A 25,696-nucleotide genomic window follows, 5' to 3' on the forward strand; every position below is an offset into this window, starting at 1 on the left:
TATTTATTTATTTATTAAACGTAAAATACAAGTGAGAAGGCAGTTTGAACATGTTGAAATATTCTAAAACAGTTAAACTTCTAATCTGATGAACAACATCAAAAATGCTGTCTTTGTAACAAATTCATTTAAACGAAGAAAAACGTACTCTGCAAAAAGTAGATACACTTGTGACTCGTGAGAAAATTTCCATTTGATTTTACAAAATAAACCTTTGCAGTTAAATATCGTCAACTTCCAATCCCATGAAAAACATCAAGATCTGTTTTTTTTTTTTTTTTTTTTTTTTTTTTTGTAACTAATGTAATATGCTAGTATTGACGTTATTTTTGCCCGTGCAGACCTAACTTTTAAAACCTCTACCAGGGCGACTGATAGATTTTTTTACAGATAGGCCTATTCACAGATGTGTCTCTAGATAAATAGGTGGTCATTTTGAGACACCAACAATTTTCGGGGCCCTTTAGCGGGCCCTAGATCCTACGCCAAGGGGGGTGGGGGCTTTGCAACCGCGGACCCCACTTCAAATAATCTTGGATCCGCCCCTGTACATGTAATTCACTATACACTTATACAGCGGGCCTACATTCGGACTATCGAACCTTCGGACTATCGAACCTTCGGACTAATGAACCTTCGGACCAATGAACCTTCGGACTATCGAACCTTCGGACCAATGAACCTTCAATGCACATTCGGACCATTGAACCTTCGGACTATTGAACCTTCGGACTATCGCTACGGCCCCCATACTGGAGGGAGACCGGAATCGTCTGCTGCGCATGATCATGTCTACATGTACAATTTAGCATTTAATTTCTGTGTTTTCTTTGATATTAAACCGAGTAAAATGATGAATTACTGCAGGGTATATGATAGAGAGAAGATAAATAACTTAAGAAGCGTTCACAGGCTGCCTGCAGTGGTAACAATCCAAGGTGTAGGGACGAAAACCGTAAACGGAGGAGAGACTGAGGAGTGGCTTTGAATCAAGACTCATCGGACAAGTAAAGGATAAAACTAATTTATTTTACAGCAAAGAATGAAGACCGAGCTGTGCAGCCTTTACCATAAAAGAAAAAAAGTAGAAAACCAATGACCGAGGTGTATAAGATATGAGCGCACGTACACTGCATATTAGTAGTGCCCAAAAAGTCTTGGTGGAGAGTGTGTTGTAAAAACGTGTGGAAATACCCAGGCAGGGTTTCGACTTTCATTATGAAGACTCACTTATTGCCTTGGGTGTAATTTGTTATCAGTTATGGTGCTCTTTGGATTTTATCTGCTGTCATCTACCTCTTTAATACCTGGTTAGCATTATTGTCAATTAGTGTCAAGGCTACAGTACAATGTACACAGCTCAGCTGGGCCAATTAAATCAATTACCTGTGTCATGTGTATTTGGAAGTTAGTGGCTTGATTTAAGATTTAGTGTAGTATTAAGAGTAAATCTGTTTTGTAAGTATATATTCTAGCTCAGGTACCATTTAATTGAATGAACTTATGAAATGAATTTGAAAAATGTTGAATTCTGTGTTTTCCTACTGTATTATGATGCAAGTTACAATATGAATAAAAATAACTATTGTTACCTTTTTTTGTTAATTTACATTTAGGAAATTGATCTGACATTTTCCCACCAAGCCACACTGAATGATTAGGTGCAAATAAATCTTGGTTATAAAAAAAAAAAAAAAAAAAAAAAAAAAAAAAAAAAAAAAAAAAAAGGTGACAGGTACAAAAGGCAGCTAGATGGCACACAAGGTAGAAGCAGCGAAAAAATATTCTTATATCTTTGTGACCAGCTGAGGAGACAGGATCTGAACATCAGGAGAGTGAAATTCAGTGCATGACAGGAGTTATTTAATTGGATTTGTTTATTTATTTAATTGTTCATTTGTTGTTTTAAAGTTGTTATCCTGATAGCTTGCATACAATAAGGACAGGTTTTCTATTTATTTAGAATTGTGAGCAGAAGCACAAGAAGAAATGAAAACACTTTTTTCTTTCTCATATTTTTAAAGGCTAAATGGAAAAGTTTGCAAGAAATATAAAATTTTGTATGGTGCACCTCCCACAGATGGTCTGATATGCAGAAACAGATGGTTGTTGTACATGTAGGTTGTGCATTTTTAAATTGTGACCACCAGTTGTGGAATTCTCCTAAATAAAATTACAAACTGCTTAGTAACACCATCTAAGGCCTTATATGTACATACCCACACAGCACATATCAATTGTGAGTCTTCAATCAAGCATTTCTCTAGACATAGATTAAAAATATACTAAACAGTTTTCTCAAATTATGGTGGCTTGATTCGACTTAATATGCTCATGTACATGTTGCATTGCATCATTAAAAGTATGGAAATATTTTTCATGTCAGTGTTATCAACCAAAAGGAAAGGGACCCTGATAATCTGTCATTGAATTGTGCAACAATGTTTTGCATTTCATGTTTACTTTTATCCATACAAAATGTGCATTTTCCTATATTTTCAATCAAATAAAGATCAATTCATGAACTGACTTGTTGTTATGTTACATTGAATGTCATAAGTTTGAAAAATACATTGCTTCTGTGAAGGTCTGGACTAATAATAAAATGCTAACAATGTTGCTACTGTGAATGGTTGAATTCATGGTAAAATATTGAACTCTCAAACAACAGTCATGTTACAAATACTTCCTAATGAACCAAAATGAAGCACAAGAATGCTGAAATAATTTCTGACAGCTTCATGATGTACAGTTAAATCATATCTGACAGCAATATTTCTTGTCACAACCCTGCATACTCTCTTCTTTGAGTCCGTAAGGGTTGATCCCGATAGTCAGCTCAAATTTCTCCTTATATCTATCCTTTATGTACAAAGTTGCTTCTATGAAAGGTTGAACTTATGATTACACAGTAAACTCTCTAAAACTTTAACTTTTATTACCCAATGAACAAGAAAAATGAAGTACAAGATAACTGAACTAGCTTCTGACAACATTCCACGATGTTGGGATACAGGGGTAGGTCAGGATTTCACGTCTTTGGACTGTCTTGAGTTTATATGGGTCGATCACGCTGATCAGCTGAAGTTTTCACATGTATATACTATTTTCCTTTTGGTGTACTTGATCACGATATGAAGATAATTTCATTTTATTTGGTTCACCTATATTTACGCTACTATTCCCCGTCGTTCTTTCCCTCCAGAATGGCCGCTGGACGAGTGTTATGGAGCAAATATGACGTCACTGTAATGGGTTAATATGCAATTAAGGTCGTGAAAGTAATGACAAAAACATGCAATTCAGATTTTTAAAAATCATTTAAACCGTAATTAACGTTTGGGAAGCTTGAGAAGAAAGTTTTCCAATTTTGAAGCTCAACAAATAAAATGAAAATATAATATGAAGTGGGGACAAGTATCTTGTCCATATAAAGTTTGCCGCTTAATAGCATGACCATATCTTTGTCTACAGTGAATTTTTCTTTAAATGTAAGCAAATACAATTATAAAAAATCGGCATCAAACTTTTAGCATCTACTTAGAAAATGTACCAGCATTTCCTTCCTGCCTGATCTTTCTGGCAAAAAGTGAATTTTACACAACAAGGAAAAGAAACAACAAAAGTTCAACTATTCAAACTGACTTTATTTAATTTGAATAAACAAAATGACTGATACACTAAAAAAAAAAAAAAAAAAAAAAGTGATATAATGCTGTATTTCAGGGTAAAATGAGAGGCATATTTTACCAGAAAATACAGCATGAATGGTACACTCTCAAATAGTACTTGATTGGTTATTCATGCAATAAGAATTCATGATCCAAAATGGTAGTGGGAATCTTTTCAGATATTAAAACAGCAACTGTTTAAACACGAATTGTCAGATCACAGTATAGCTCACCAGAGAGGGTAAAATTTAAAAGGTTGTTCGAGTCTTTGCATTCAACATGTTTGAGAAGATGATCATTGGTTATTCTTCAACAGTGGATATGAAAAACTATCAAAATTTAATATAAAGCACAACCCCTCCTCCAAGAAAAAAGGCTCATGGCAATTTTCCCTTTCATAAAGTTCAGGCAAGCATTGATTTTATTTGGGAATTTTATTTGTCCCTTTATGTGAAACATGCACAAAAATTTAATCACAAACGCCCCGAAAAACACTTTGCTGCCCGTGGCATGACATTATAAAGAACGGTTCAAAAAGAAAAAATAATTGCAGCCAAACTGAAAGAGAACTGACCTTGTAACTGGAAATGTTTTCCATAGATAATAAAAAACATTAATATCCCCATAGTAAATACATGCCAACAATGACGCAGAGGGTATGACAGAAGCTCCCCTTGACTTTGCCCTGGTGAGCTAAAAATAATATACCATCATCATACAAGTGTTAACTTTTCGATTCTGCTGCTTCTTGGTCTTCCCAATTCTGTTTCTTTATACACAACATTCAGAAATCATAAACTCATATCTATTATGAGGTTTTTGTAATAAATAATATGAAGCTGTAATGACTATAATTCAAAAGATAACATCTGATATCTTTAGTCTTTGCATCAGTATGGTCTATGGTGTTCACACTGGAAGATTTTACAATTTTTAAATTAAACATGAATGTACTTCATAAGACAACAATGAACATTTCTGTCCATTTCTGGACAACCTTTGCTTTAAAAGTGATTTTAAAATGTTTTCATTCTTTGAGGTTTTGTAGCAATTTGAGTCTTCCAGCCTCATAGTCGTCTTCATCAACACTCACTAGCAACTTGATAGCCTCATTGCCCACTGCTTGCTTCAATGATTCTGAAAGATGATAAAATAAAACAAGACTCTTTGTAGCTGATATCAGACAGTAACTGTAATATGTATTCTGCCTCAATTAGTTTTAACTAATTAAAAATCTTTATATCTGACTTGCATTATCATTTGGGTTCAAATGAAAGTGTATGAATTATGTCTATGAACTATGTAGGTTATTTCAGACAAACTTCAAGTTAACATCAGGCAGGAATTCCTACAACTATTAATATATGTATTAAGTATTATATTTATATATATTCGGCATTGTCACAAAAATAAATCAATTTAACTACAACTACTATATCAACTTATCAAAACTGCAATTGCCACACACTTGTACCTAAATATCTTGTCATAAATCTGTGCAGATAATCATTACCTGTTAAAAATACACCTTTTAAGGCCTCCAGGAGTGATCCATTGATATAGTCTCTCCAGAATGCATCCAAATAGGTCAACTCTGAGAACTTGATATCACATATTATAGACCCCAGGTCCCGTGACTTAAGTATAGTGTTTGCTTGTGAAAATTTCTCAAACTGTCTCTCAATGAGCTCTGGTTTGTTGGAGTGGACATTGCCCTGCAATGCAGTCTCATGTTGACAGTACTCTGCCCGCACACGCAATCTGATATCTATAATAAAATGCAATGGAAATGTGCAATGTTTCTTTTTTACAAGTAAACCATTTCATAAAATAACACATGAAAGAAGTGCAGTGTAAGTAAAAACTATCTACTATCCAATGCAATTCTATAGCAAACCAGTCTTAAAAGCTCTCATGACTGGCCACATGCCCTTTGTCCTAATACAGAATACTTTCCAAAATTGCCATAATATTTTTAAGAATTATCAATATGAAATGATTTTGGCATAGAATTAACTAGAGACCTGTGTTTGAACAAAGGGTGGAATTATCAGATTCAAAATCATATCATGGCTTTTGGCAACATAGCACAGTTGCACTCTAAATATACACTGGATCAAAGAAGAACCTGCACATTACCACATGTCACTTTTTTCTTGATATCCTCCTGGTACCCCTCCCTGGTCTCAGTGCCTATGGTTCTCTTCCTGGGGGGCCGTCCCCTGCAATGTCTCTTAGCAGGCACTGATAACAGACACTTGACCTTCCTTTTACTACTGTGACTACTACATGTACTCAAACCTTGGGCTGTGACAGTATCATTTTGAGCTGAAGAGGAAAGTCTATCACTGGCAGTGTTTCCAGTGTACTGTGACTGTTTCACACTATTTCTGGGCCAGTGGCTGCAGCCAGGTTGACTAGAACAATCTATAAGGTTATCTGAGGGCTTTTGTGCCTTACTTTCTTCCAGATACTGGTCCACAGGATCTGGACTCACTGAAATGTGAAATGTGAAATATTTAAGTGATGCAGCAGTAGTTTTCGAAATTAATGCTGGTCTGTCGGCCTAAGACTGACAAATTTTTTGAATGGACTGAGGAGTTTTGTGTTCTATAGGCCTGTTGGACAAGTAACATTTTTGAGAAGTCCCAGGTATCAAACAATGATGCACACTGCTTTCTTGGATAAATAATTATGGATAATACAAACTTATCTTGTGTGTTTTTTTACCAGCTGCTGAAGTGCCTAATAATCCAACCCTTATAAATTTTTTGGAGATTTTATCCCTGTGGTCTTTTCTCTTGTAATTTCCCCAGGAAAAGCCGTGCAATATGTTTATTAGGCACTTACACACTAGATGGAAAATATTGAGAAGCATACTAGTATATGCTTTTTCATTTTTCACGAACAGGGTGGCAAATATGCAGTTCCATGGTTGCCAGGGCACAGTTTGCAGCATCTTTGGAGAGTGCCTACCATGTTTAGCTGATCTGGCTCATGCTGGTGTAGGAAAGTTTTGATCATCATGGGATGGGGTTTGAAGCAAAACGATAATTTTATTTGTGTTACATGAGACTGTTTATGATTATTTGTATAAGTTTGAGCAGAAACTCGGCTGTTTTAACCTGATGGATAAATAAATCAGAAAATGAATACCATGTATTGGTATTTCAATGCTCAACGAAAGTACAGGAAGTAGGAAGAAAACAGCAAATTCACTCAGTTTTTGACCAAGCATGAGGCTCAAGAGATAAAGTAACATAAACAGATAATTTACAGTACAAGTAAGTTTCAAATTAATATGTCTTCAAACCCTCAGCTTGATGTGATTGTATATATATATGACATAAATCTGGACATATTGACAAAAATAAAAAATACAGAATTAGAAAAAGGCTCATTGGATTTTTGTTCTCTCAATGCAGTTCGGGTAAATGTTCTGACTGTTTAAGAGAGACTGAGTGGTTTGCAGGCTTCAAACTAGCCAGCATTTTTGCCAGGAAAAGGCCAAATTTGGATAAATTTAGTCATGGTCCATGAAGTTTTTATATGTACACTAAGTACACGAAGGTTCCTATATGGTGGAAAAGGCTAGCATATCTGAACACTTATTGGAATGAGAAAAAAATAATGGGTTACTAGCTATGTTTACGTATATGTAACAATCTAGCCATCCCCTGGCACCAGAAACTCTCTAATACGAGAAAGAGCCAGAGGGAAGTGAATCACTGAATCATTACCATGCGAATGTTCTACGTTTAATATAAAAATATGAAACAAGAACACGTCCTTTTTAAACTTAAAAATTACACTCGACGATTTTTAAGCATTACCTTTCTTTCTCTTTCGTAAGGTAACGTAAGGTAGCAAATCATGTCTTCTGCACTTGCGCAAATATTCTTTTAATTCGCTGAAATCTGACTCGTCTATCCTTCCTGCCCTCTCCAGTTCCATCATCATAGAGTATCCATCGTTTATATGCGCACCCTGGCGTAAACTGCCAAAGTAAAATATTTTCATTGAGATAAGGTCTCTATAAGCTAGCTGATTACCAATATCGCGGTACATATCTTGCAGAGACCTCAAAGTTGGATCGAAATTTTTGCGACTCCCAAAACTTGGATCCGTTTCCGCCATCTTGACCTTCACCTTGTTTATTAAGTGCTACGGAGTAAATACAAAACAAAAATAATATTTTGAGAAAATAAAAAACTCTTCACTTTAAACAACCGCAATGACACAAAAAAATGTATGTTTCAATACGTAAAATTCAGTATAATAACAAATCCTGACACAAAATAGTATTCTATCCAATCATTTATGAGGTCATCGTAGACGCCGACAGGCAATTCGTCGGTGATTTTCGTGAAATGAGCAGGTGTCCAAAAAGGGATAGTAAAAATGCGCGGATGATTGAAGCAAAGTCACCAACACTAAAAAGAACGCTAACTTAGGACTTCAAGGAGTTGCTCCTTTAGCGGCAAGCTTCTAGCGGAGACAGATCAGTCCTGATTCCCCACGAAAGTTGCTCATTACTTTCCGTGTATTCAAAATGGCGGAAACTGCGAATCAAAAGCCAGGTATGAATGACATTTGTACATATTCATATTTCAATTTAGCATAATGAACGTCATTTGCCTCTGTATACAAACAAATACACATGGCTGGTTTTGTCACACTAATTATCGCAAAAACGTGCACGTTAATGACACTATAAATGGTTAACGTTGGCGATGGTGGGGAGCTGGCGAGTTTTGTTAAACCGAATTGACCCACTTTTTGGTGAATGCGACCTTCTTGTGGAAGTTCAAGATATTTGAATGAAAGCACGGCCGCGATATCTTAAACTTTGATACTTTTAATTGTAGTTCCTTGTGTTATACTTATTTGTGATTATACAAATCTCTGCAGTATTAAAAATCTATTCCAGACAAAGTTTATCGTGAAAAAATGTTTCAAATGTTTTGAAGATTATCGTATGTTTTGGCAGTGGCTTATAATTCGGGTCTAGGTGATCTCGAGCACCATCATTTTTCTGTCAGTGTAAAAACATCTAATTACCTGCTTTCTTGTAGATATTTCAGGTGCAGGAGCAGAGAGAAGCTCCAGTGTATAGTCAATGTTTTGACATTACCAATGTTTTAAACTTTTTTTAATCAAGAGAGCACCAATAATAATCATTGAAGTAATTACATGAAAAGAGTATCACTTGGTCTTTTTAAAACCCATAAGTGACATAGATCAGTGATGTCATTGTTTACTTATAACTGAAATGTATCTGGATTTGCATTGCCTAATATTAGGATACTATAGATCATATTGAATGATGAAGCAATAACTGACTTTTACATACATTTTTTAATGCAAATCTATCAAAACTTTTTCCTAATTTCATCCCCTTTAAAAAAGACTAGTAATAAAGGTCTTTAACTGTTTTTTTTCCAACCTGTTGATCTTACTTAGAAGTAAGCTTACCTAGTACTAGTGAAGCAGGTTAAAACTGATGGAATTTATATGTAAAAAAGCTATGTTTAGTAATAAGTCACAAAAGCTCAATTCTGTGTGTGGGAATGGTCAGGGCAGACTGTTTTTGCATCTAAATTGAATTTGTTTCTTTTAATAGTATCTTTTTTTGCATGTGTAATGAATGCTGTCAACTGTTGTCATGGAAACAAAATTGTCTATGCATTAATGGCATGGTAATCAATGGCATACATCTGCGTATAGAAGGACAACATTTACATCCTATTGATTTTGTCTGCATTTGTGAATGTTAAAGGTATACTAACATGTTTGAAAGTGCCCCAAAGTCATAGTTTTATGTTTAAGGTCCATTCCCTTAGACACTATCAGTCTATGTGAATTGACACAACTCTGCAGGAATTCTTGCTGATTGCAAGCAGCATAACTGAATGACAAGCCTTCTGTGGTTAAGTAGAAAATAGAAAAGCTGGTGATTATACCAGTACATTGGAAGCTTCTTATACTAATATGTAGCAAGTGCCCCCGCATAGTTGGTGCCACCAGTGTGTATGCTGGCAGTACTCATGGTTTCAGAGCCAGCCCGTTTCGTACGGCTCTGCTGGCTCCGCAGCCAGGCACCAGAAACAAGTCATAGTTACCACTTCTCCTCCTAGACCCCAAGGACTGTGTCTCCCATCTCTGGGATTTGGGTCACATATAGTCTCACATTGAAGCTCCTGGCTTATTTGTCTTAGTCGGTGCATTGGCCTAGGCGCGATGCTTGCTGAAAGGCATCTTGGTCAAACACTTAAAAAATTCAATGCTAAATATCTCCCAAACCGAAGGAATTATGGGAAAAATTACTATAGAAGTCTGTGCAAAAGTCATATGTAGAGATTCCAAATATGCTCTTGGATTTGATCTTTTACCTTTTTTCAAGGTCAAACTGCCGAAATTTTCTAAAAATTATTTTGCACATATCAGACCCCCCTAATAAAAAAATGATAAAAGCAGTCGAAAGTACCTTATGCTGATATTTCCTTGAAATGTCAGGAAACATCATGTCAGGATAGTTAAAAGGAATTATAAATCAGTTAAAATTTAATTATTTAAGTAGAAATGATAGAACATAGAATCTAAGTGCAGCAACAGATCATGCAGTGATTGGCACACAGGAGAAAATTAACTTTTTTTTTAGGCAAATTCAACAATGAAATCCTATATAACTAGGATACTTTTCTGTGATCTTGGTGGTACTGGAGCTAAAAAAATTAATTATAAAAGTCAGATACCTATAGGAATATCATATACATTTGGTGAAAGTGTTCCAAAGTTTTCAACCAATCTCCAGGCTCAAAAGATGAACATGAAGAGCTGGGCTTGAATTTTATAATTTCTGTAAGAAAGAATCAAAGTTTGGCATGAACTGATAACCTCCATCATCCATGTCTACATTCTTGGTTTAGTGACAGGTTGTAGTAAGTTTTATGAAGTGGAAAGCAAAACATTACTCTGAAGTGCCGAATAATAGTGCCGGCACGATTATTATTTTTTTTGGAAATTTTCCACCCGGCACGATCTTATTTTCTCTGGCACGATTAATAATTTCCCCCCATTATCCACACGGCACAATTATTTGGCATTATTGTGCTGGTTGGAAATACTATTGAATGTTTTGGAAATGTTAATTATTGTTTCATAGGACAAGTTAATTTTTATTAATAACCTGACGTAAGCACTACTCACAAACTTGTTTTTTAGCGTAAATAAAAGTAGCTCGTCAATGCATGCTGCCCAGAGTCTCTGTCACGGCTCTGTCGTTACATGTGCATCGCAAAAAAGTATGTCAACTTGCCACCAATAGTAAACTACTAGTACAATGCTGCCTTTTTTAAGACTCAAATGAAAACGTTTTGACCTTAAAAACAGTTTAGTGACAGAGATTACTCTAAATGGTTAAAATATGTTAAACTAAGTGTATAAAATCAAAGGTAAATTTGTCTAGATGTTGTGTTTTTGTTATGTTTAATAGTTAAAACAATTTTTCCAGATTGCAATATGATTTGTAATTGCCATTGCAATTATTCATTGAAATTATTAAATTTGATAAAATTTTCTGGGGGGTGGGGTGGGGGCACAATTCTTCCGCTAGGCACTATTATTAAACATCGAGAATTTTTCCAGGGGGCACAATTATTCCGCTAGGAACTATTATTAATTTCGGAAAGTTGTTCGGGGGGCACAATTATTCTGGTAGGCACTTTTATTCGGCACTATGTTTAATCCTACCATTAGGTAATTATGAAATCTCAATATTGAAATACATATATTCTCAAAATTCATCTAAAAATTTGGGCCATCCAGTGCTTCTAAAGGAACAGAGTTGTCCTGTTTCTGCTCTGATGGCAGTGTTATATGTGGACTACTTGAAATGATTGTTGGTTTGGGGGGGGGGGGGGGGGGGGGGTTTCAGAGCAGCTGGTGGCCCTCTGTGTATGCAGAGAATCATGGAGGACTGCCAATGGTTTAATTTTACTATTTCAGTCAAATATAGCCTCTGTTAAGCCTTCTCTTAACACTGAAGGCCGCTGCCTTTGATACTATGACCATTGATATCATTAAAATGTAATATTTTCATTCACTTATTCGTTGGAACAAATTCTTAAATGCATTTATTTTTCAAATCAGTGTATAGTACACAGATGGTAGATAAGCAAATTGGAAATTAGAAATTATAATTTTTTGTCAGAGTAGACTCACTAAAACAAAGCAGTCTGTGCCAACAACTTTTCAGCTTACAGGCCATGTGGACCACCATTTAAGATTTATAAAATCTCTTGGTTCAAATCTCAATTCACTAGTCCGAATTAAAATTTCAGTTAGACTGGGCATATTTCCCCTATTGCATTAATATTAGTAATAACTAGACCTTGATTTTATCTTACACTTTTTTCTTTTTAGAATCATCATGTAACAGTTACATTTCAGAAAAGAATTAAATCAGATCAATAGCTCTTATTAAAAAGTTAAGAAAAAAATCTGATGGTCATGTCAGACCACTTAATTCACACATGAAAAATCTACTGTTCCAAATGAAATTTTACTGGTTGCAGGTGTAGGACCAGCTAACGCTGCAGACTGCAAATGCAGAAAATTTTGTGTATAAAGAATAGAGAGATGACTAGTAACCAAGAAGAAAGAGATCTTACAATTCATCCTCAAAACACAATTATCTTTGGAGGTGAAGGAAGAATATTCATCACAAATTCCGAAGAGAATAGACATCCTCTTTAAGGCTGCTTTAAATGCAAACCTAAGGTGGTTCTCTTCCATTCAGTGACTAAACTGATTCTGTTATAATCTGCATTCCATTAGAGTGTGTATGTTTTTTCACTTGAGTTGTCTGTGTCAATGGGGGACAATTGGCCCAGATTTAATGAATTCCCTGTCATTGACAGTGATGGCGCCTGCTATCCAGCATGCATTCTAATGGGACTGGCTGGGGTATTCAGATTACTTACTTTTGATATGAGGCTGCCTAAGGGAACCACAGGATTATATGAAATGTGTATGCAGAGAATCACAGAGGACCGCCAAAAGTTGAACTTTACTATTTCATTGGAATACAGCATCTAATAGGGCTTCTATATTCTTTACACTTTTCTTGTCATACAAATATGTTCCAAAAATTCATGAAATAATTTTCCTACTATAACCTGAATTAGGTGACAGATATTTTTACTCTGAACAAAATGCAAGTTGGAAAAAAAAAAGAGACAAGTACTGTAACATAATACAGAATATTAAGATAGCATTTAGTTTCAACTGAAATGAAAATATCTAAATCTAAAGATATTTACTAGTATTGATATTTAAGGGGAGAATCACCTTTACGTAGGTACAGTTCTGAACATTTCTTTGATACTGCTTATATTTAGAATTACTAAGAAATTGCTTGTTTAAGAATTTGTTTAATAAATGGTTCCTTTGGGAAAAAGGGGTATGTGGGAAGTGATGTTGAAAAAAGACATGGGAATGTGTCACTGTCTTTTTATGCTTTTAATTTTTTTCAATCCTCAGTCCTATCTGCCTAGATGCACCCTCTCAGGAACCCTTGATATCAGCTGTTTTTTTTATGGTATGTGTATTTGTCCCTGTAGTGCCCACAGAGGCCCGGCCTTCTCTGTGCTGCCATTGTGGATGTCTGTTTCACTGCCACATTGTAATTTTCACTCCAGGGGTTGTCTATGAATAATAACAATGGGTACTTTGCATGAGAAAATGATAGAAATGTGATCTGTTGGCTGGAGTATGAATGGGGAGATTTAGAAGTTGATTGGAAAGTTCAGCATGGCCGAGTGCTCTGTGGCAGTGTCCACTGGCTGATGGTGTGAAAATATGATTTGTGGCACTGGGCCATTTTAAGTTTTTATGTACAGACACAGATGTGTCTGTACATATTGCCATCACCTGCGTCTGTCGTCGCCGATCATGTCGCCGTCGCCGTCGCCGTCGCCGTGCACTTTCAGCGTTAACACCATAAGTGGAAGACGGTTTTACTTTTTGGCTTTATATTTACAGAGCTGACTAATATTCATAAAATGCAGGTCAAGTTCGAAAATCAGCATGATTGGGCCATTATTGTAGAATTTATGCTGTTTTTTCACTTTTTACCATATATGCAACACTGTTAACACATTTCAAGGAAATCCGATAGACCTGTTGTCATGAAACTCACAGGAGTAATCAATCGTACTAAAATGCAGATCAAGTTCAAAAATCGGCATGATCGGGCCACTATTTTAGTAGTTATGCTGTTTTTTCACTTTTTAGCATATATGCAACACTGTTAACACATTTCAAGGAAAACCGATAGACCTGTTGTCATGAAACTCACAGGAGTGATCAATCTTACTAAAACGCAGGTCAAGTTCGAAAATCGGCATGATCGGGCCACTATTTTACTAGTTATACTGTTTTTTACACTTTTCAGCATATATGCAACACTGTAAACACAATATAAGAAAAACAGAATGGCCAATTGTCATGAAACTCACAGGAGTGGTCAATTTTACTAAAATGCAGGTTGAGTTCGTAAATCAGCATAATCGTGCCATTATTTTAGAAGGTATGCTGTTTTTTCACATTTCCTCAGATTCAATTTTTAGGCATGTTAACAGTCTCATTATTAAACTAATAAGATACGTAAAAGTGTTTGGTTGACATTTCCTGCATCTTTACAACATTGTTAGTTGATTTTGTAAAAATGATGGTAAACATGTTATCGTTTATTGTGTAATAAAGTTTCAAAAATGGAAATAAACTCATATCATTGCAGTTTGTCAGATTCAATCATTCACTATGTTCAGAATCTCAGAATGAAAGAAATTGGACATTTAACACTGCTCTATTGATATTTTTCTCATCTCATCAATTTTCTTAGTTGATCATATAAAAATGGCAGTAAACTGTTAATTTTGTTTTATGTTAAAAATTGTTAAAAATGGGGAAAAAAACATTTCAGAACAGTGCTGTCTTGTTTACATTTTGCCATTTTCAAGTTGTGACTTTGAAGTTCCATGGGCCTGAAGACCTTTGCTAGTCACATTTTCTGAATATCCATGATACTAATATTTTATTATTAAAAATTGATGGTCATTACGCTGTTAAACATTATGTAATATTGCATCAAAATTTGAAAAAAAACTATTTTGGGCACTGCTCCCATGATTACCTTTTAAGAAAAACCATGTCACTTACTGTTCTCAAACTTACAGGAAAGAAACATGGGACTAAAATACAGCTTCAGTAGGCAATGCAATCTGCCAGTTAAGGATGTAGATAACAGGGGTAGCTATCTTCTAAACCGGCCAAGATATACCGACATGTTACATATCAATAGAAAGCTTATTTCAACAGCTCTTCATTTCATATCCTTATTTTATTATGTAATCGTTACGTAATGAGATATAATGCTTAATAGGTGTGCTCAACATGATCTTTACACCTTTAAAACTAGAAGTCCACTACAAATGGACATGTGTAGACAGCTTGACTCGTGAGCCCTCATAGGGATCAACAAGAATGCGCCTCAAATTAGCGATATGTGTTAAATTAGCAGAGATATCAAAATAAACTTGGTTTCCAGTTCAACGAGACCCCCTAGCCTAACTAAAGCATGCCTAAGTTGAAAACGGAGCTGATGTTATGAAATCCCAGACACATACTTTCAGACAAACCTTAGATCTAACGAATGAATACCAGCTTTCATCGGTTGAAAGTTCTAATTAATTTTGACACTGGTCTATATCGTTCTCTTGAAGCCATAAACTGAAGCAGAGAAATCAGCCTTTTAGTGCTCCCCGGAGATTCCAACATTATATAATCAGTGAGCTGCATTGGCAAGCTGAGAAATTTAGTTATTTATACTGGTTCAGCCCTCTACTCACTGCCTATGTAACTGTCACTATGTCTTTCATCCATTTTCAACATTATTATTGAACATCTTCAACCGGAGGCCCCCTCCATGCATTGACAGCAGCCACCATGTTAGTCGTGACGTCAGCCTTCTTCACCACGTGACACCTAGGGGGAGTGCCTTTGCCCATATACGTCTCATCTATATGTCTGCTTTTAAAAGCTTTAATAGATCGTCAGAATTAAGTTCACTGATAAATTCAAAATGAAAAGTATTGTTTGGCAAGTGAAAGCGCGGCGTTACTCACAGAATGTGAAAGGCTTAGCAGCAATCTAGTACGGGGAAATATACAGCTGCACAGTGGAGCTGCCAATCAAACACATATATGGACAAGTGTGACCTACTTTAAAACTCAGACACGCTACCACAGGGGTAAATCAGCAATTAGGCTAAAATTACGGGTTTATTTGTAAACTTTTATTATTTTAAGATAGGCTGATATGTAGTTGATATTTCATCTATCTAATACTGACAAATTCAGAAAAACACCCAAATTTTGACAATTTACTGTTAATTACTACCTTAAACAGTTTTTTTGTGAAAATTTAATTTTTCACATATTGGCATTTTCAAGGTGTGACTTTGAAGTTCCACAGGCTTGAAGACCCAGGCTAGTCACATTTTCTGAAAATCCATGATACATATATTTTGTTATTAAAAATTGATTGTCATTATGCTGTTAACCATTATGTAATATTGCATCAGAATAGAAGAAAACACAATTTTGGGTGCTGCTGCCATGATGACCATTATGGGAAAACTTATGATTGCCAAACTTTCAAAAAAAAAAAAAAAATACAGGACTAAAATGTAACCTGAGTTGGAAAAGCAGTCTAATTGACTTCTTTTTCTGGAAGTTTTACATTTTCAAAGTGTGAACTTGAACTCCCATGGGCCTGAAGCCTTATGCTTGTTTCACATTTTACTTACATTGGTATTACTTGTTGAGCATAATTAAAATTTGATGTTGAATTTGCAGTTAAACATAATGTACTTTTGCATCAGAATTGACAGTAGCCTATTTTGTAATTTCCTGCTTTTTGTCTGTACATTTGACAGCTTTGCTGCCTTGTTTTCCTTTAGTTTTTTTTTTTTTTTAATTCTATGTTAAATTTCAATACTAGAAAAAAAATAGAAATGAAATTAATGAAACCTGGAAGTAGCAAGTATTTAAAAGAAAAATTTGGAAATAGTCCTTAAAAGAAAATTATATATATATTACTTGTTAGGTGGCTCTAATGCTTGTCATTCTGCATAAGGTGTTATGTCTTTTCTTGAAAAAGAAGAGAAAAGATGGCAAATTTGGGTAAAGATACCTATGCTTGACCTTCAGTTGCACAAGGTGTTGTCAGGTGACCAGAGAGGACAGACTAGTCATGGAATATACAGCTAGAGATGGATGCAGTGTGGAGACAACATGGCATTCTGATTGGGCTCACAACATACATATGATAGAAGGGGTTTTTGAATATTGAAATGCAACCCTTCAAAGGGTGTTGTGCATGAATGAAATGACAATAAATATCTTTGTGCTTGCACATTCTTTTGGTTTCAGTGAAATATGAACTTGGATGTTGAAGTGTAGAAAACTTTTAGGTCATATCTATGGTATAATTGATTGACAGAAAGAATTTATTATTTTTCTCCTGGCACTTTCTTGACAAAAGTCAGACATTGTGCTATCCTGTTTCTCCATCTGCCCATCAGTCAGTTTGTCTGTCTGTCAGTACAGTACGGAAAATTTGTAATTTTCCATTTTTCCTCATTAGGATGAGGAACTTCAAAGTATGGGGTTGATAGACCTATCATTAGAGGTGTGAATGGATACTAGTACTTCAAATTTTTAAAGCAGTTAGGTTGGGTCTGTCCCCAGGGACAGGTAGAATTCTGGATGTAAAGATTTTTATTTATTGGTGCTCTTAAATAGTCATGCATGAAGGCAGATTTCTTTATTAAATTATCGGTAATCTAATATCCAGGCAATGGCATAGATATCCCAGGGGTAGAGGCCCTTAGGTGATTGATGCTATTATTTCTTCTCAGTATCAACTTTTTTCATACTTTTTTTTTATCTTACATGTAACAATTATGTATTAATGAATAGGACCCTCAGATCACTGATAGTAGGGTTGTCCCTGGGGGGTGATGTGATTTTTTAAAATAATTTTTTCATTGATGCTTATAAATTAAATAGCCTAACATAAAGACAAATTTCTTTGTTTATAAGCTATATATTCAGAACCCAGGCTCTGGCATACATGTCTATTGGGGTGAGGTTCCTGGGGATGAGCTACTCCTGACAGTGTGGTCAAGTGTATGGATATATGTGCTATGGCTGCCTGTTTACAACATCTAGTTTGTTTGTTTTCTTTACAAGTTTTTTTTTCAATAATTCCTATACTGTTTTAAAATTCACAGTTTTGAAACAGCTGAAATGAAAAGTACAGATTATTTTAGGGACAACTTCTTGAAAAGAGTTAGTCTGTATTCAGAACAGTGAACTTACTAGTCTTTGGTTCAAATATGGCGATCCGCTTAAAAGCAATGGCGTCTAATCCGCTAATAGAGACTAAATAGATTGCCCTCAGCGATTTTGCAACAAGCATTCAAGTGTGTCAGCCATATTTAATCTGTGGACTGGTTAGTACGCTGTTGTGAATGCGGCTTTAGAACATGTCATACTTAGAAGTGGGCACATAGAGAGGATTCACTAACTAGTAAGCCCAGGGTATTGGGTGAGACACAGTAAGGTAGCTGTTATAGCCCAGGGTATTGGGTGAGACACAGTAAGGTAGCTGTTATAGCCCAGGGTATTGGGTGAGACACAGTAAAGTAGCTGTCACAGACCAGGGTATTGGGTGAGATACAGTAAGGTAGCTGCCACAGACCAGGGTATTGGGTGAGACACAGTAAGGTAGCTGTCACAGACCAGGGTATTGGGTGAGACACAGTAAGGTAGCTGTTATAGCCCAGGGTATTGGGTGAGACACAGTAAGGTAGCTGTCACAGACCAGGGTATTGGGTGAGACACAGTAAGGTAGCTGTTATAGCCCAGGGTATTGGGTGAGACACAGTAAGGTAGCTGTCACAGACCAGGTTATTGGGTGAGACACAGTAAGGTAGCTGTCACAGACCAGGGTATTGGGTGAGGCACAGTAAGGTAGCTGTTATAGCCCAGGGTATTGGGTGAGACACAGTAAGGTAGCTGTCACAGCCCAGGGTATTGGGTGAGACACAGTAAGGTAGCTGTCACAGACCAGGGTATTGGGTGAGACACAGTAAGGTAGCTGTTATAGCCCAGGGTATTGGGTGAGACACAGTAAGGTAGCTGTTATAGCCCAGGGTATTGGGTGAGACACAGTAAGGTAGCTGTCACAGACCAGGGTATTGGGTGAGACACAGTAAGGTAGCTGTTATAGCCCAGGGTATTGGGTGAGACACAGTAAGGTAGCTGTTATAGCCCAGGGTATTGGGTGAGACACAGTAAAGTAGCTGTCACAGACCAGGGTATTGGGTGAGATACAGTAAGGTAGCTGCCACAGACCAGGGTATTGGGTGAGACACAGTAAGGTAGCTGTCACAGACCAGGGTATTGGGTTAGACACAGGAAGGTAGCTGTCACATAAAGTATTGGGTGAGGCACAGTAAGGTAGCTGTCATAGCCCAGGGTATTGGGTGAGACACAGTAAGGTAGCTGTCACATAACAAGGTATTGGGTGAGGCCCAGTAAGGTAGCTGTCACAGACCAGGGTATTGGATGAATACATTTTGTTCCAATTAACAGATCTATAAGTTTACCCCACAGCAGGACCCTGGTCTCAATCAGAGAATAAATTTGGACTCCCTGTTTTAATATTGGACAGCCATACTTTCACATTTTATGGCTCTTGTACACCCTGTCCCAGTAAAGTAAGAAAATGAATTTGGACTCCCTATTTCAAAATCCTGGGTAAATCCCTGCCTCACTGACTGCCATTTCATTTTGAGTGTTTCATCCATGCACTTTCTTGACTTTTGTGGATTTTAAGCATTAGATCCAGTTAGTGTCATCTCTTTTTATAAATTTGTAATGACGTAATGTAATGAGGTAATGATGTTTCTGGCATCATTTCCTCTGCAGGTATAACAGAAATCTTGAACTCTCATGTATTAAATTAACGTCTTAGTCTGCTACACAAACAACATTTGTTGCATATATGAATATGACACAAAGGATGTATTTAAAGTGGTGAAAGTATGTGGCATTACCAAGTAGTGTTATGAATTTATTATATATTAAAGCAATAATAACTCTTCCTTTGAGATTCAAAATTCCGCAAGAAATACATTGTAAAAAACGCATGGAAATATATTCTATTGCATTTTACCACTTAAATGGCCGTTATTGTAGTAAAACTAAAATCTGTGCTTGTCAGTAGGGCTTTCGATGCCTTTCTTCCCGGTCGTTAAGGCATCCGTTGCCAATGATGTTAGGGTGTCACGCGGATTCTCGTGTTCATACGAGACCAAAATAACTTCTGGCGCCACACGCCTGATGTAATACGCAGACGTAAGTTGCAAGTTTTTGTACAGTGCGTCGGATAACGAAACACCCAGAATAGCACACATTGTAGATATAAATGCATTTTGAGCAATAAGACGAATATATCTTATGAATCTTATATTATTGTTATATAATGTTGTTGTTGTCTGCTTTTCCCGGGGTTTTAAGTAGGTCACCAGAAACTATCGCTCGATATCGCGTGACTATGCAATGTCAGAGAGGGCTCCGTCAGTTAAAATCTCTCCGTCTCTTAAAATCTCTTAAGAGAATACTTAAAGTCTCTTAAGAGATTTTAACAAAAAACCGAACGTTTATCAAAAAACCCTGGACTAACTTTGAATGCATGAATGGGGTCGCTGACCATTGGTAAGTATGGGAAAATTTCCGTTTACTCCAGGAAAATCCAATTTTTGGCCAAAACGAAGAGTCATTATGACTTTAAGTATTTTTAATGTTCATTATTAGTTATCTCCTCTCTCTGTTATCCTGATAGCAGGAATGAAAATTTTCAAACTTTTGGCAAATTTTCGACTTATTGGGATCCAGAAATATTGTCGAACACGGCCCCTTGGACCCCACACCATACTTACCATTTTTTTTGGTAAATAAAGTCTCATATCCCTATGATGGTCTTAGTACTTTCTTTAGTAGTAGTTGTAGGGAATGTATTCAACTTTTAAGCTTCAGTGTTGATATTGCACACACTGAATTAAGCAAGCAAGAACAGACAAAAACTCCAAAAATTATACACTCCACACATTTGACCCTCCTGGTCATGAAATGTGGACCAAAGGTGGTAACTGTTGTCTCTCAGTTGACTGAACTCAGATTTTACCCTTGTGATCCCTGAGGACTCCTGTATGAAGGTAGTCAAAGGGCAGTCAGGCAAACAATTATGCAGAAAAGATGAATAAAAGAAGATAAAAGAGCGATTGAATGTCGATCTACAGACTGCATGATGCTCAGTCAGTGTTGGACCATGTAGTGCCCGCGGATTGTATGTACAAGACACAACCTGTCTGTCCATTCTGGAAAAAGGACTGCTTATTTGAATTTGAGATACCCTTTGACGTCTACATAATGTGGTCACTTTAGTCAGTCCATGTTGCCAGAGTCATGTACTTTTTTTGTAAATTTTATTTTGATTTAAACTCATAATAAATACTCATTGATTTCGAATGCAGGTCAGGATCGAAAAATGGGCTTTGACCACGCTTGGCTGTCACCTTGATTGGATAGTAAACGGTTGTCGTAAAATCGCTTAAAGATATTAAAACCCGGTGCATAAACTTGAAAACCACCTAGGACAACCTCAGACTGCCACATTAATCCAATACAATGCAAAAATAAACTATAACAAGTGGTTAAAGCCTTCAAACCGAATGTCGTAAAGTCCCCATATACCTCCATAGAGACAATAAAATAGAAGAAGCTTGTGAAACAAGAAAAATCCAGTTCCAACATAATAATCGAAATAAAATACTGCCGGGCATCGGAGCGGCCTAAAAGTCCGTGCATGGCATACGCACAATCAAACTGTATATCCAAATTCCACCTCTGATGTTTGAATTGGTCCTCTCTAACCTACCATTACGAAAAAGAAGCCATGCCATTGGACAATGCGACCTCTGCGGTTACGTCATTTCCTGAATTGGATTGTAGAGAGGACCAATTCAAACATCAGAGGTGGAATTTGGATATACGGTTTGATTGTGCGTATGCCATGCACGGAATTTACAAACGAGCGACGGGATGATGTAGCCTGCAGTATTAGCGGTAAGCGTGCCAAGTTTTAGGCCGCTCCGATGCCCGGCAGTATTTTATTTCGATTATTATGTTGGAACTGGATTTTTCTTGTTTCACAAGCTTCTTCTATTTTATTGTCTCTATGGAGGTATATGGGGACTTTACGACATTCGGTTTGAAGGCTTTAACCACTTGTTATAGTTTATTTTTGCATTGTATTGGATTAATGTGGCAGTCTGAGGTTGTCCTAGGTGGTTTTCAAGTTTATGCACCGGGTTTTAATATCTTTTAGCGATTTTATGACAACCGTTTACTATCCATTCAAGGTGACAGCCGAGCGTGGCTTTGACCGACATTACCTAACATGTTTTTTTTTTTAGCTTTTGCTATTTTTTGATAGATATGGCATAGTGGACCCCTTCCCAACCAAATGGTCATAGTCAGTTAATTTTAGTTGAAAGCTGGTGGCATCACTTTTGGGTCTAAAATGTAGTTCAAGTTCAAAACGGAGCATACATGCTTTGATTATTCTGTGTAATTTTTCAGTAATTTTTTTTTTTTGATAATTTCAGCCTTGTTTCCAAACAGATCCCAAAGAGCCATTTGCATTCCTTGTTACTGCAACATCTACCTGTGACAAAATCATCATCATCATCATGACAGTTTCTGTTTTGTTTGCTTTTGTTGATTTAATACTGCCTTAGAATGCAGATTTATATCATTCTGATTATTTCCAGTATTTAATAGAAAAATGATAAATGGAGGTAAAAAGAAAAGTTTACTAATGAAAAATTTTGAGAAACCAGGTAGTTTATTTCAAAGTATGTTTTGATTCACCAGTTGAAGTTTTAACAAATAAGGAATAAACAATTAAACCCAGTACTGGATACTAAATTAATGTATAGGTGATATACGTAGGAGCTCCAACCCCATAGACTTCTTGGTTGAAAGGATGGTTGAACACAAACTTTTGTTGAATACCCAAGAAACTCCTCCCTCATTCCCTTGGCCTTGGCCTGTGAACCAAAAGTTCTCTCTTCACTGCTACAACTCTGTCACTTTGTCCTGATGACACATGGGATCCAAATGTAAGGACACTTAGCCAGGTGGGTGGTGAACTATAGCTGTGCTTAGAATAACTCTGCCAAGATAAATGTGGCATCAGTCCCATATCTGTCTCTGAAGAAAGTTCTGGAATTATGAAGGTTTGTTACGTGATTTTGAAAGTGCCATTCCAATATACAGTTTTGTTATACTCTTCTGCAGCAATTTTAACCATGAAAAAAGGATTATTTCAATTTATTTAAAAAATGGTACCACAGTGAAAAATGGTGAAACAAGAGCATGAGATAAGGTAACTTTGTGATGTTATTGGTAACAAAGTTTGACTCTGGGTTTCATAGCCTGTGTATGTGCTGGTTCAAAACAAAAAATGGATATTACAGCTATAAAAGATTCAGTAGTCATTTGAACATTAAAACATTTGTTTATTTGATACTTGAAAGATTGTTGTGTTAAAGATTAAGCTTAGATATATCAAGGCCTTTTAATTTGATATTTATTTAATTAATTTTCTAGTCTTTTTTTTAAATTGACTGATTTTTAAATTGATAATTGTTAAGTAGAAATTCAAGTTTACTGTGATGCTCCCTTTGAAAGGAATAGAGGTTAACAAAGAATTCAGAAAATCTCTCTCTCCTTCTCTCTCTCTCTCTCTCCTTAAAACATTGATTCTGACAAACTGTCATTTTTCCTTTTTATATTCCCTCTTTGTCAAAAGAAGTACAACTGAAAAGACGGTGACCTTTTAAATGATTCTTTTGGTCAAAAAAAGTTCTGAGTAAATTCAGCAATGCATTTTATCAAGAATCCATTGATATTATCACTGGTCTGCATCTGTGTGTGCCTGATGTATTATGCATGAACCTAGGGCTTGTATGCATAGTCAATAAGTGGGGCTTGGGCAATTAGGAGGAGAGCAAATGGTTACTTCACTCAAATAGGATTGAAGAATAAGATGTCTCTTACTATCATTTTAGTGATATTATACATATAGTGTGTGCATTTATCAGATACGTATCTTAGCAGTGTTTTTAATTGAAAGACATCATTTTCATTAGTGTCCATGCATTATTTTGTGAAGTAATTTTTGAAGGAAAATACTAGAGTTGACATGAGAAATCCCCACTTTTGATGCCCCTGATCTTTCCTTTCTCAAGGATCATACATATTCAATATGGGGCTCAATCTACATCTATAATGAAGCTACATGCTGTACTCCTTAAGTTGGACATTCTCTTTTCCTTACTGTGGTTGTATGGCAACACTTGGCTGATATTCCCAGATGTTTGTTCCAACTGGAGGAGCTATGATATTATTGCAGAGACCTGTGGGTGAGTACTGGGTTCGGGGGAGGGGGGGGGGGGTATCTGGATTTTTTTGTATGCAGTGGAGGTTGAATGATGTTGCTAGTAACTACTAGTATGTAAGTGGTAGAACGTGTGTAGGGTGAGGGGTGTGTGGGAAGGGGTATCAGGGTTTTTAGTGACTCTGAGGAAACGAAATTAGTTGGACACACTTCTCTCCTGATAATAGAGTGCTGTTTCTGCTGGTGATATTTATGAATAGCCAAAGGTAGTGGATTTTAGCTGTCCTCCAGGCACTTTGCTTGTGACAGTCCGAGAGATGGACAGACAGACATAGCAGAGATTGCACGGGATTGAAATCAGTGTATCAGTGTTTTTAGAATATTACGAGAGAAAAGTGATCTTGATGTTACATGCAGACATTATTGAATTTATTGCTCAGCTTTAGTTTGGGTATCTACTACCCAGCCAACACATTAGACTGTACTGTTTAGAGAAGACCTGTACACTCTGAACTTCGTCATCTGAGACTCTTCATTTTCTTAGTGTTCACACTCCTGTAGAGGCTTATGTTACAACATGGTTTATATATATATATATATATATATATACACTGTCTGTACAAGTGGACATCACCTGCATATGTCAGTATTGTCAGGGCAGCACAAGAGCTTGAGCAGTGCACATTTCTTGGTAACGCAACAATAGGGAAGCAATTTTATCATTTTGCTTCAGATCCATAATAATAACCTACTAGTGTGCTTAGGTGCAGATTTAGTTCAGAACTGGGCTTGTTCCAATTGTTCTACATATTTTTTTGAAAAAAAAAATGTTATTTAAATAAATTGGTTTCAGCAGAAATGTACTGGGGTGTATGTATAACAAATATTCTGATTAGATCTTGCAATATTTTCAGTGTATGTATATACGTGTGTGTGGTCATATTGGATTGTGCAGAATATGTCTCTTGTTTAATGTCAAGAACATAGATGGCAGTCTAAATACTATGTTATAAGTAACAATTAGAACAAATTTATTTAATTAAAAAATGGTATAAAGCATAGAATCCAAGTGCTGGGACAGTGATTCATGAGTAGGAGAAAATTTGTTTTTTTTCTGGTGGAAAATTCAATTTTGCCTGTAAGTTCTGGATAAGATACTTTAAATGTACTTCAGTTCTGGGTTATATAAAATGATGATTTTATATATATTTGATTGACCTTTTTATAAATCTGAAATTAAATGAAAAGAGAGAGTTAGTAGGAAAAAGAAAGACAAAAGGTCTAACTGCAGCATTCTGTAATGTTTTTTCCAGCGCCTATAAAATCTGACCCAGAAAGCTCTGAGAGTCAAGATGGCGGGAAGGTCAAAGGTGAGACGACAGCATGGAATGGTTCAGTTGCATTTTGTGAAAGTGTATTGTTATGAG

At 36.2% G+C, this 25,696-nt stretch overlaps 2 protein-coding genes across 8 annotated transcripts in view; one reads left to right on the forward strand and one right to left on the reverse strand.

Moving 5' to 3' along the window:
- Positions 1-1,942: 1,942 nt before the first annotated feature.
- On the reverse strand, positions 1,943-7,852 carry LOC106176911 (death effector domain-containing protein). Its single transcript, XM_013559499.2, has 4 exons — positions 7,505-7,852; positions 5,811-6,167; positions 5,185-5,439; positions 1,943-4,808 (listed from the first exon to the last, which is right to left on the reverse strand). The coding sequence occupies exons 1-4, from the start codon at positions 7,806-7,808 to the stop codon at positions 4,699-4,701; spliced, it is 1,026 nt and encodes a 341-aa protein (XP_013414953.1). The 5' UTR covers positions 7,809-7,852; the 3' UTR covers positions 1,943-4,698.
- Positions 7,853-7,991: 139 nt separating this feature from the next.
- The window catches only part of LOC106176889 (uncharacterized), a 43,262-nt gene continuing 25,557 nt past the window's right edge, over positions 7,992-25,696 (forward strand). The window contains exons 1-2 of one of the 7 annotated variants that reach the window (XM_087016519.1): positions 7,992-8,251; positions 25,583-25,639. In XM_087016519.1, coding sequence (XP_086872645.1) covers positions 8,224-8,251; positions 25,583-25,639 — 85 coding nt within the window. In that variant the 5' untranslated portion in view covers positions 7,992-8,223. Of the gene's footprint in view, positions 8,252-22,964; positions 23,107-24,108; positions 24,295-25,582; positions 25,640-25,696 lie in introns of those variants that run through there. The other 6 variants (XM_087016518.1, XM_087016520.1, XM_087016522.1 and 3 more) reach the window with 6 other exon arrangements.

This window comes from Lingula anatina, chromosome 7 (assembly GCF_051362555.1).
Source record: "Lingula anatina isolate TDL-2025a chromosome 7, LinAna3.0, whole genome shotgun sequence".
NCBI lineage: Eukaryota > Metazoa > Brachiopoda > Lingulata > Lingulida > Lingulidae > Lingula > Lingula anatina.

Excerpts from the sequence above, each read along its gene's own strand:
- LOC106176911 (XM_013559499.2), bottom strand. The coding sequence starts at position 7,808 with ATGGCGGAAACGGATCCAAGTTTTGGGAGTCGCAAAAATTTCGATCCA. Across the intron at positions 6,168-7,504 it reads CTTACGAAAGAGAAAGAAAG|TGAGTCCAGATCCTGTGGAC; the intron begins GTAATGCTTAAA and ends TTCACATTTCAG. Across the intron at positions 4,809-5,184 it reads AAAAGGTGTATTTTTAACAG|AATCATTGAAGCAAGCAGTG; the intron begins GTAATGATTATC and ends ATCATCTTTCAG.